A 12198-nucleotide genomic window follows, 5' to 3' on the forward strand; every position below is an offset into this window, starting at 1 on the left:
GTCTTCTTTCTTATCGTCACAGTTATTAGAATCTCATCCCTTCATTTTCTAGTCATTTTCCTCGCTTGTCCCGATAGTTCTCATGACCTCTAACTAAAGAATGTATTTGTTGGCCCTCACAAACAAGTCTGCCAAGGTAGTTAGTTGATCTAAGGCCAAAGATTTTTGTAGTAACGTAAACTGGGTTCCTTGTAGCATGGTTACCACTACTACCCCTACTTGCAAGTCTTGTACTTTTAGTGTCACATTGCGAAACCAGTCTACGTATTGCCAAAGGGTCTCTTTATTTCCTTTCTTAATACTGAGAAGATAAATAAAGTCTTTTTTCCTTTAACTATTGATGATAAATGCTTTAATAAACTCGAATCTCAGTTGTTTGAAAGTGAATATGGAGTGTTTAGGAAAACTGTTGTACCATGCTTAAGTGTGATCCATCAAGGTCAAAGGAAAGGCTCAGCACATAATTTCATCTTCCCATTCATGTAGCACCATAAGGGATTCATAGTTCTGAATATGATCGTGAGGGTCGCCCTTGCCCGAGTATGCAGTCATCAAGGGCATCTTAAACTTCCTTGATAAAGGCTTCTCCGTGATGGTCGGGGTCAAAATGATTCTGTTCTTGGACTAATCCTCGAACACAGGTAGCAACTTCTTCTATTCCAAGACTTCTTTGATCATTCTTTTCATATCTACCGTTTTGTGAGCACTAAATCCCGATGCGTCCTCAATTTTATTGATCTTTCTCACAAAGCCCTTTAGTGGAGCCCATTATGCATTAGTAGACGTGCTTCCTACTATCTTGAGATACTTCTCCTTCTGGGGATCCCTCTAGGTGTTTCTTGGCCTTTTCCAAGGCTTTCCCATTTCCCAGTCTTGAATCCGACAAAGGGGAAAGTTGCACATACTAGTTCTCTAAGGGGGAATGGACTGTGACAACGTCCTCTGTGGCTCTAGAGTGGTCTCAAAACTTTCTTCTTGTATCTCTTACAATAGGATCGAGCTAGACACAAACCTTCTCAAGGTCAATGGCAATGTCATACATGGGGCGATGTTTTGCGACAAACCTGCCATCTTTTGAAGTGCCCACATTCTTTCTTTATGTTAGCGCTACAAGGCCTCATACTTAGCAAATGGTACCGTGGACAAAGCTTGTTTAGGTGGATTAGTGCATCCAACGGGACAGGTCTCATGCCACCCTTGAGAGTAAGTCTCTAACTTGTCTTAAGAGTGGATCTCCAACTCGTCCTGAGAATGAGTTTCCAGCTCGTCCTAAGAGTGAATCTCCAATCGGACCTAAGGTTGGGTATCCCGAGTGGCATGAAAAGAATTATCTGGTCATGGTCTTGTGGAGCGAGGGAGTTCATCTTGCATCCCAAGTGGGTGTCCCAAGGACCAAGTTTCCATTTCTTCTTAACTCCGTTGGTTAGTTGCACTTCTTGTCCTGGCGATTACAGACTAACTTGTTGGTTTTTTATATGTTTCACACAGACGACGCCAATTGTTGTCACTTGAACACTATAATAAATTTATGGAATAAAAATATCGTTGTTAAGATGATGAGGGCCAGAGACCGAGGGGCCTCCTACCCATCGTGCTTGTTGTTGATAGGAGCCGAAGACCTGAATCTCCTTCCCATCGTGCTTGATGCCAATGGGGGTAGGAGACCCATCATTCTTGCTGTCGAAAAATGGGGCCTTCCACTCGTGCCTCTGATGAAGGCTTTCCCACCGTCACCGAAGGCCTTCGACAAAAGACCAAAGGTCTCTCACCCTTGGTCTTTGTCCTTCCTTTGGGGTCAACTCACCTTCAACGGGGTCAACCCATCTTCTTTCCTTTAAATTTTTATTGTTTTTGATTTTCTTTCGCAGGATCTTTTACATAGGATATATCAATTATTTTTACAATTGAAAGTGGTTTAGTATGAGACTACTTGGTGCTCATTATCTTCGATGGTTAGGTTGATCCATTGGTGATAGTTGTTGGTGTGATCATGCTTATCAATATCACTCATGACAAGCAAAAGGTACCATTCGTGATGTAGCTTGTATGTGTATTATGTATTTTTTTATGATGCATGTATTATATGTATTAATATCTGCGGTTCTAAATTTTGATAATTAACCACGGAAATAAGGTTTTCTAATTAAAAACTTCATTAGTTGAGAAATTCAACAAATGTCAAATCAATTTATTTCAAAAGGATGAAAAGGAAATAGGAACCAATCAATACTTGATGAAGAAGAAGATAGTTAAACATCTTACCCTCCGTTTAATTTAGTATTTTAAATATATATATATATAATAAATAAATTTAATATAATAAGAACTATTTTTCTAAAATGAGTTATTACTATAAAGCACAATACCTAATTTTATTTTATTTTATTTCAAAGTATGGGATGTTAAGTGATACATTTTATTAGAAAAATTAAATCTTAGATTACAAATCTATTTTACATTTAATTTTCTAAGCATGCTATTTAGTATTCAATACCAATGCGACACCTAAAAGTTTACATTATAAATATGCCCTGCCACCTTTCATGATTACATTTCCTGCCTGATTGAGATATGTATAGTTGCGTCCATCATATACATCACAAATCATCAGAGTGGCGCAGCGGAAGCGTGGTGGGCCCATAACCCACAGGTCCCAGGATCGAAACCTGGCTCTGATAAATAGATATTATTATCATTTTATTAAAAAAAAAAAAAAAACATCCATCCCGTACTCCCCTCTGAACCATTTCATTCTCTTGGCCATTTGCAAAAGAATATATATATATATATATATTTATCAAAGAAAGAAAGGTGTGGTCATAGTCATAGACATCCTCTCCAATCCAAATTGGAATTTATGAGATCCAGTGTGGGAAAATTACGAAGAAGCGTACAATCCATATCCATCTATGCTACTAGTAAATATTACAGAAGCAGGGCATCAATATTCCGCTTCCCTTCAGGACCTTTTCCATACCAAGACGAGACGTAATCGCCGTAAGTTACTTGCCTGTATCGGCGGGGGGAAGAAGACTGGGCGGTGAGCTCTGAAGCTGGCGATATCTTTGCTGTCTTTGCAGGGTCGTGGAATGCGGCCACCGAGAGTCGTGCCTTCCTGCCGTTAGTGATCGCCCTATGTTCGGCACTTGGATACTTGCCATTGGTTATGATCTGCAGGCCGACACACACACACACACGTCTACATTTGTTTCATCAGAGATCTAAAAATAATGGGAAGAAAAGCTCCCTTTTATCTCACACCACTAATTTAACACTTCACTGCTATCTACTGTCTTGATTAAATTATCATTTAGTTAACTAGAATCCAATCCAATCCAATCCAAGCAAACAGTATGAAAGCATCAAGAAGACGTGGAGATGACAAAAGAAGCTGACATAGAAGGGACCAAAACCAAAAAAGGAAAAGGCATGTCGCCCCAAAATGCTGTAGAAGGGGAAGGGAATAAGAATTCAAAAAAAAAAAAAAAGAAAAGAAAAGAATAAATCAGGATTCTTCTTCACCCATGGGAATAGGTTATTGGGGTATTCCAAGAACCTATTCTTTTAGGAACATTAATTTTGAGGTTGGTAATGTTAGGTGGATCAGGTTCTTCTTGTTACATAATTGATGCAGCCATGAGCCATAGGCCTTTGTTGGGTCTTCACCAATCTTGTTCTCTTATAGCTAGAACCATAATGATCCCTCTCATTTCCAAGGGATAGAGTTTAATCACATAGCTTTCAGACAAATCCTCAAGTTGGGGTGGAATCGATGACAATATTTTTTTGGGGATAATTCTAGATCATCACCAATCAGAGCAGGGGGGTGATGGATGGACTTAAAAAGGTTTATCACATTTTTTACAGTACTCTCCATGATTAGGCTAAAGTGCCACCTTGGCATTACTATGAAATTTTTGTTGTTGTAAGAATCATTTTTGCCAGAAGTGCTTTAGCAAGAATCATTTTCAAAAAATAGCTTAGCATTTGGTCAAATGATCTAAGAAATGTTTTTAACGTTGTTATATGTGTTTGCCCAGGGGATGATGATAAAAGTGTTTTTAACAATTAAATTACCCCAAAAAAATGATATTTATGTAAACTTTTTTTTTTTTTTTTGTGGTAATTAGATATGATTGAGGGTAGCGTTTGTAATCTGAAATGTTGATAATCTTATTTTTTGCTTCACAGAAGGAACTCCAAATATTTGCTTCTACTTTATAACAGAAAAATAGCTTTCATTGTCATATAAAAGTGCTTTCTAACTTCTGCCAAAAACCAGAAAAACTGATAGATGTGTATTTTATTTTTAAAAAAATGCTTTTCTACCTCTCGCTGCATGGCCAAACACACCCCTAACTATTTCCACCCTATCTGGAGATTGGGACTACACCAAGGCTGCCCTTTTTGTTTGGACAACATCTCTTGATTTTGTTCTTACAGCAGACAGCTTGCGTCAAGAGGGAAAATTGCGATTTGACTGATATCTCTTGTACAGCTTTTGGAGTTCTTTTTTTTTGGGGGGGGTATTCAATGAATGATGCAAGCCTGAGTTGTTTGAGTTTTTATTTGCCTGGAGCCCAAGTCCCCCTCTAGGATTATGTTGACACATTTGGCACAACACAAACAACAGAGCATTTGACAGCGTGAAACATTCTATTTGTGGTCATAGAGCCTATATCCTTCTTTCCTTATTAATTTCTGGGTGGTCAGGCTTCATGCATTTTCCTACTTATTCTTTGGCTCAGCCATTTCCGTGATGGGTGGTCAGGCTTCAGGATCTTAGAATCCGAATAATTCTTATTACAATTAAGTCCTATTTATATGCATATAGGCATATTTTTAATGGTAACAAAAATAAAAGACATCAAGTTCTAACTGATAACTGTAATAAAAATTCAATCTTAAGAAAAATATAACCTATCAATCTCTATAAAGGTGGATTTAGGTGGCACAAGTTTATAGCTCCAATGCAGGTGAAGTAGTGTCGGGCAGTAGCTCACTTCAGGTAATATTCCCTTCATCCATTACTATCCAAGACTATAGAATCTATCTCCAAACAATGACCATTCTTTTGGATACCAAAACCACAAAATTCATGCATCTTTAACAAGGGTGCAATGGCCAGTGAAATTGATCACAAAGGAAGTGATCACAAGCTCACAAGCTCATTACTAATCCACACCAAGGCACCTTGAACCCTGGTCAGCAACTTCTAAAACCATACTTCAGTATGTTACAATTTGGGATTGCATACCCGCAAGTCAACTGATCCACAACTTTCTGGACAACCAAAACGCCATACACTAACGTTTGAATATCCACTGTTCAAGTCTCAATAACTGTATCATTACTTGCTAAATAGATAAGGGAGAATAAGCATAAATTAGCTGAATCATATCCTTTTGGACTACCAAAACTGCATGCTAAAGTTAGAACATCCACTGGTCAAGTCTCAATGAATATATCAACATTTACTGAATAGATGCAGGAGCATAAAGTAGTGTCCTGAGCATTGAACTAAATCGAGTACCATTGAGGAACTCAAACAAAGGGATCTGGTAGGATATGGAAGTTCTGATTACCTATGTGGCTTGGGGAATGAGAGGGTTAATCGGTACGGCCTAACTATATTAATTCTTATTATCAGAAAACTCTCATCCACAATCATTGTATGGATCTTAGGAAAAATAATGAGGAAACAATGCAGTGCAGATGCTGAATGACAAAGAAACCATACCTCAGTTTGGTCCGCCAGAAGGACAACAATGGCATCGGACATAGGATGTACATTTACCCATTCACCATCTTTGAGAACCTGGAGACCCCCAACATCATCCTGGATGAGAAGGGTAATGGCCCCCATATCTGAGTGGGCTTGTAGACCAAGAGTGAGCTCTGGTTGTGGACATGGTGGGTAATAGCTAATTGTAATGTTCTGGTAGAATTCTCCAACAGACTCTTCAATGCATGAAGGCGGCAGGCCAAGACTCTCAGAGACAAACCTCAAAAGCCTCTGAGCAAGGGCCTTCATATGATCACTATACTCCACCACCACTTCTCTGTTTCAAGTATTTTATTTTTGCATGAGATCATTCATATTCAATTAGCAATAAACTGAAATAAACTTGAACCAAACCCACCAGAAATAAAATTAAAATCACAACTTGAATGATACTGATCCTCGTTTTAGGGATTTTCAAGCTTTGGAACCAATGGAAATTTCAATAACACGACGACAAAATGTGTCTTGCAGACTTATAATTCATAAACTGGTTCACAAAATTCAGTTTTCACAAGCTTTTTGTGAAAAAAATTTCTGAAATCATTTTGGCAGCTGCATTCAAGGCTGTTCGTTCCAATAGAACAGGGCAACATCCAAACAATATTCTCTCCCAACTTATCTTATTTGTTAGTTTGCTTGGCGACAACAAACTGTTACGAGTAAAATCAGGTCAAGTTTAAATTAGATTAGTTTTTAGGTCTATCTTTGTGTAGAATCTTCCGTTCAACTCTTGATTATATAATAGGCTTATCTTTATCTCTTGTATACAAAGTCATATAATTCATTCAAAGCAACACGAAATTCACTGTTTTGAGAACACAAACAAGTTGAATAAGAAGACCTAGGGCAAGAAGGACCTGTAATTTGGGGGGAAATGGGGCCAGCGCGAAGGGTCGCGGCGAGAAAGGGGCAAAGTGTGATGATCGAAGTAGTCCCTCCAGTCCAAAACGGAGTCGTTGGAGGTCACCAACATCCGGCTTCCATAGCCTTCGGAAGCAGCGGAACTGGGGTCGCAAGAGTACCGGAGCTTCAGATCCATCGGACACTCCTCGAAGAACGACGACCCTACCCGCCTAATCTCGTCGAGCAACCGAATCGGAACGCCGTGGTTTATGACGTTAAACGCCCCCCATTCTCTGCACGCACGTCCGACCTCGTCCCGGACGATGGCGGCGGTGCCGGCCAGATCGATTGCCGGGATGGTTTTATCCCCTCCGCGGGCGGCGGTCCTCGGAGGTTGCGATGGTAAGTTGGGTCTGCTTTCCGGGGGTTGTATGTACTGAGGGGGAACTTCCGGTGTGCCGGCTTGGGCTAGGCACTGGACTCTGATGGGTTGTCGCCCGGCGACGGCCATACCCAATCATACGTCGAATCAGTGCTTTCACTGCTTCACCTCGCCATTGAAAGGATTTATTAGCACTGGAATATATTAAAAAAACAAAGAGAGAAAAATAAATCTCGTTTCATCTTCCTTCATGGGAATTTTACTTTTATTTGAAAAGCCACTTAATTTTTTTTTAGGAAAATTCTATTTATAGTCTAGTATTTTGCCCTATACAGCCATATTTATTTATGACTAAAATAACTCTGAGTAAAAACTCATTTTTATCCTTTATTTGTAGTCACTTCTTTTCTTCTCTCGTTGCCAGTCACCCCATCTCTTCTTTGTTCATTATTGTTGTCGACGACTTACTTCCTTAACAGCGACGCAACCGTCATTATCTTCGTTCTGGTGCGTTCAAACTCAGTCACCATCATCTTCATTCATCATCGTCGGTCGCGCTATCCTCTATGTTGTTATCGTCGGTGAAAGCAACTCACAGCGATCATTGCCATCATCTCCATTCAAGTGTGTTCAAATGCCCTCGAACCCACTTTAAAAGGCTCTCAAACCCTTGGATTCGATGAACGTTGAAATGCCCCCAAACCTTGGGATTCGAGTGCGATGATGACGGTCACGTTCCTCATGGTTGCCGACAATGATATACACAGATACACACACACACAATTGGAGAATATGAGATTGCCGGGGAAATAGTTGGAGAAGAAGATCAACGGTTGTGTCGGAAAGCACGATGGTCACAAGAAAACCCCAACGTTCGGGGGCATTTCAAAGCCCCCCAACCCAGGGTTCGGATGGGCTTGAATGTACCCAAACCCTGGGGTTCGAGTGCGATAATGGAGGCCACATTCGTCACGATCGCTTACTGTTACCATCTTCTCCTCACCATGGCCACTATCTTCTCCATATGAGTCGTTGACGCCTGCTTGTTGTGTGTGAGATGGTTGTGTGCAAGATAATAAGGGTATTTTTGGAAAGTAATAGGTGCAAAGAATAATAAGAGTGGGTGTGAAGAATAAAGTATAAAATTTTAATAAAAATGATTGTGGATAACAAAAGATGTGGCTGCAAATAGAATTTCTCTTTTGTTGTTAGAACTTTTGAGAAAGGTAAAATGACCATTCTACCCCTACTTTGCTTAAATTATAAAAAGATATTGTTATTATGTGAAGGAAAATTTACATTTAAATAAAAAGTATTAATATAGTCAAAATAAAAAATTAATCCAAAGTCATTTTTCATGACTCCTAGTATTATTCTTTTTATTATATCCATTCTTCCTTCCTAACATAGAAAATTTCTTTTCATCCATCTCACTTCAAACCATCATCTCAAGTGTATGCATATTGACTATTTTTGTTTACTTAATTTTTTTAATTATATATTTTTAAAAATAAAAAAATACCCTAAGCATCTTAAAAAAAAAAAGAATAATTAAAGATCAACAACATACTTACATAAACAAATATTTGATTTTTGACATTTTAACTTTTCTCAATCCCTAATCCCTTGAGGTAGCATAGATGATCCCCATTCCACCACACACATTCAAGAGATTGAGATACCACGAGCTTGTGAATTCAATTTTATCATCATACAAAACTATACAAAGGTTTATGTTTATTTGAAGGGACAAATCCCTAAATTTTAGTTTAATATGAACCTATTCATTTACCTAAATCTATGAAACATATGGACTATAAATTTTAGAGAGGACAAGACGAAACGAGCTGAAAGTTGATTGTGATCAAATACCCCTTGAATTTCTCTCATTACAATAAAAAAAAAAAAAACTTTTCTCAATCCCTATTCCGATTATATGACAGTTCACACATATGAAAAAATTACAACCCACATGTTGGAGAGATTTTCAAAAGAATGGTTGTAACCTTTCACTTGTATGGGAAGAGATCCAAGTCAAGGAAGTAGAGGTTGTAACCTTTCAAATTCTATTTACACACATGAATGGTTATAACTTTTAGTAAATGATTGTGCCTCGCTTGTTTAGAATTTAATTTAAGTGGTTATAACCTTTGGCAAAGGGGTCATTTGATAAAGGATTGTAACGCACAAGAATTAGATATATCATTTTGTGAAGGATTGTAATACATATGAATGGTTATACTTTTGTTAAAGAGTTGTAACATTATCTATAAATAGATTGGTGTGTTGTTGGATAAAACAATTTTGAGAATTCATATGATTTCTCTCTCCTTGTTCTTCTCCTAGATTCTTACATAAAACTTTATAATATTTGTGCATACAAAAACCTATTATTTGTATTCTTTTACTGCAGAATTAGAATACAAAGCTTCTTATGTTTGTTATTAGTTCTGTGTGTTCGGGTTTCTTTTCGAAAAATGCACATTCGTTAACAAACGTTGTTCTTGATTCCATTGTATCTTGGAGGCTTGTTTGGATCCCCTGTGCATTGTGTTTTAGGACAAACAAAGTCTTAAGGAAAGCTAGTTTTCGTGCCTTGGAATCTTTGAGTTATTTCAACATATTTATCATTATACCACCACCATTTTTCTACAATCTTAAGACTTTATTTCTTGAAATTGTGATGGCTCCACCGACTTCTTCTCTACGAGACTTTGCTGTTGATTTTGTGAAATTAGAGAGATTTGAAGGATCTCATTTCCGTCGTTGGCAAAATAAACTACATTTTCTCCTTACCACACTTAATGTGGTCTATGTGCTTACAACACCAAGACCAGAGGAAACTGAAGAAGAAAGTTTGGAAAATGCAAGGGCAAGGCAAAAATGGGATCAAAATGACTACATTTGCAAAGGGCACATTTGCAATGCTATGCCAGATGCTCTATTTGACTAATACCATAGCAAGAAGAGTGAAAAGGAGATTTGGGATGCTTTGGAGGCTAAGTATATGTCCGAGGATGCCACGAGTAAGAAATTTCTAGCCTCTAAATTTCATCAATATCGTATGGTGGACAATAGAAAGGTAATTGAACAATTTCATGAAATAGTTCACATTTATAACCAATTTCAACAACATGACATGAGAATGGATGAATCCTTTGTTGTATCATTCATCATTGATAAACTTCCTCCTGGTTGGAAAGATTATAAAAAGAATCTCAAGCATAGAAAGGATGATATTTCCCTTGAGGAGTTGGGCAGACATCTTCAAATAGAAGAGGACTTTAGAGTGAATAACTCTAATAAAAACAATGGTCAATCTTCTAATGTTTATGTGGTGGAGGAAGAAAAATGTACCAACAAAAGAAATGATGGAAAACAAAACTCTTCAAAGAATAGCAAGAAGAGAAAATTTGACTCCAAAGACAAGGACTCAAAGAAGAAAAATGGGTCATGTTACAATGTGGTAAAATGGGTCACATCAAAAAAGAATGCCTCCTTTTAAAGAAGCAAAAACAAGATGGAAACTCCAACTTCATGGCTATGATAAGTGAGGTGTTCGTGGTGGAGAATAAAAATGAGTGGTGGATCGATTCGGGTGCTACTAGGCATGTATGTAAGAATCAAAACCTATTCGCCATTTATGAGTCTGTTGAAGATGGAAAAACCCTCTACATGGGAAATTCCACCACCGCAGCCATGCTTGGCAAGGGCAACATCAAATTGGAATTTACTTCTAGGAAGACTCTCGCTATCACCGATGTTTACCATGTGCCGAAAGTTAGAAAGAATCTTGTGTCCGATGGTCTTCTTAATAAGTTATATTTGAGTCAAATAAGTTTGTGTTGTCTAAGGGAGGTGTCTTTATTGGGAAAGGATTCTATTGTGATGGAATGTTCAAACTTAATACTATGAAAAAAACTACAAATTTCATTTACATTGTTGTTGATTCTTTATTTTTATGGCATTCACGTTTAGGACATGTTAATAATAGAATAGGACTTTAATGGAAATGGTTAATGTTATGCTTAGTAACTTGGGTTTAAGTAAAGGATACTGGGGAGAAGCATTACTAACAGCTTGTCATATTCTTAATCGAGTACCTAATAAAGGAAATAAAGTTATACCGTATGACCTTTGGTAGAATAGGAAACATAACTTGTCTTATCTACATGTTTGGGGTTGTAGAGCTATTGTTAGGTTACCTAATCCAAAGATTAAAAAATTAGGTGAAAAAAGAATAGAATGCATATTCTTAGAAAATGCAAAACATAGTAAAGGGTATAAGTTTCTAGTTATAGAACCTAATAGTTCTATTGAAGTTAACACCGTGATAGAATCTAAAGATGCTATATTCTATAAGAATAACTTTACTACTATTCTTAAACCTACAAATTTGAATATTGTTGTACCGGTAGTAAGAGACACTACAAAAAAATAGCATTTTAGCGGCGATTTTTTTGCGGGGATTTTAGAAATCGCCGCAGAACTAAATATTTTACGGCGGTTTACCAACTGTTGCAAAGTACAATTTTTGTGAAACTGCTGTTGAATTTTAAGGATAATCTAATAATTTAAAAAATTAAAATAAAATTTTGCAGATCGCCGTAAAATTTAAAGAAAAAATTTAAAATTAATTAAAATTTAATTTTAACATGTTGCGACAGTTATTAACCACCGCAATATTTTTTAATTAAATAATTAAAAACTAAATTTTGCGGCGATTTCTCCGAAACCGCCTTAAAATTTAAAGAAAATTTTCAAATTAATTAAAAAATAATTTAAACTCTTATTACAATTTGTGGTGGTTTCAATGAACTGCCGTAAAACTTTAAGAATAATTTTAAAATTAATTAAAATTCAATTTTAATTAATATTTTTATAATTTTTTAAAATTTAAAAAAATTAATAAATTGAAATTAGTAACATTTTTATTTGAATATTTTTAAATTATTAACATTTTTCTAATTTTTTTAAAATTTAAATTATTTGAAATAAATCAATTTAAAATAGAATTCTCATGTTAACTTCAATTCTTTCCAAATCACTCCTAAATTGGTTCGTTGATTTGTATTTGTAAAAGATCAATTTGAACTTCATTTGAAGTTCAATTTTATCTCCATAATTCTATGAATATTTTACTATTCCAAACATTGGAATTCAATTATTTTAAATAAAATGAATTGAA

At 36.6% G+C, this 12198-nt stretch overlaps 1 protein-coding gene and 1 non-coding gene across 3 annotated transcripts; one reads left to right on the plus strand and one right to left on the minus strand.

Annotated features, from left to right (window-relative positions):
* The first annotated feature begins 2606 nt into the window (after positions 1 to 2606).
* Positions 2607 to 2678, plus strand: TRNAM-CAU (transfer RNA methionine (anticodon CAU)). Its single transcript has one exon. It is a non-coding gene; the product is annotated as a tRNA-Met (tRNA).
* A 154-nt stretch (positions 2679 to 2832) lies between these two features.
* LOC127789218 (jasmonate-induced oxygenase 4) lies at positions 2833 to 7218 on the minus strand. Of its 2 annotated transcripts, none has more exons than XM_052318041.1 (3): positions 6643 to 7215; positions 5741 to 6062; positions 2833 to 3171 (listed from the first exon to the last, which is right to left on the minus strand). In XM_052318041.1, the coding sequence occupies exons 1-3, from the start codon at positions 7137 to 7139 to the stop codon at positions 2926 to 2928; spliced, it is 1065 nt and encodes a 354-aa protein (XP_052174001.1). In that variant the 5' UTR covers positions 7140 to 7215; the 3' UTR covers positions 2833 to 2925. The 2 variants fall into 2 exon arrangements, with proteins under 2 accessions (XP_052174001.1, XP_052174002.1); XM_052318042.1 differs by having other exon boundaries at positions 2994 to 3199; positions 6643 to 7218.
* Positions 7219 to 12198: the final 4980 nt, after the last annotated feature.

Source organism: Diospyros lotus, chromosome 13, assembly GCF_014633365.1.
Source record: "Diospyros lotus cultivar Yz01 chromosome 13, ASM1463336v1, whole genome shotgun sequence".
NCBI classification, from domain to species: Eukaryota; Viridiplantae; Streptophyta; class Magnoliopsida; order Ericales; family Ebenaceae; genus Diospyros; species Diospyros lotus.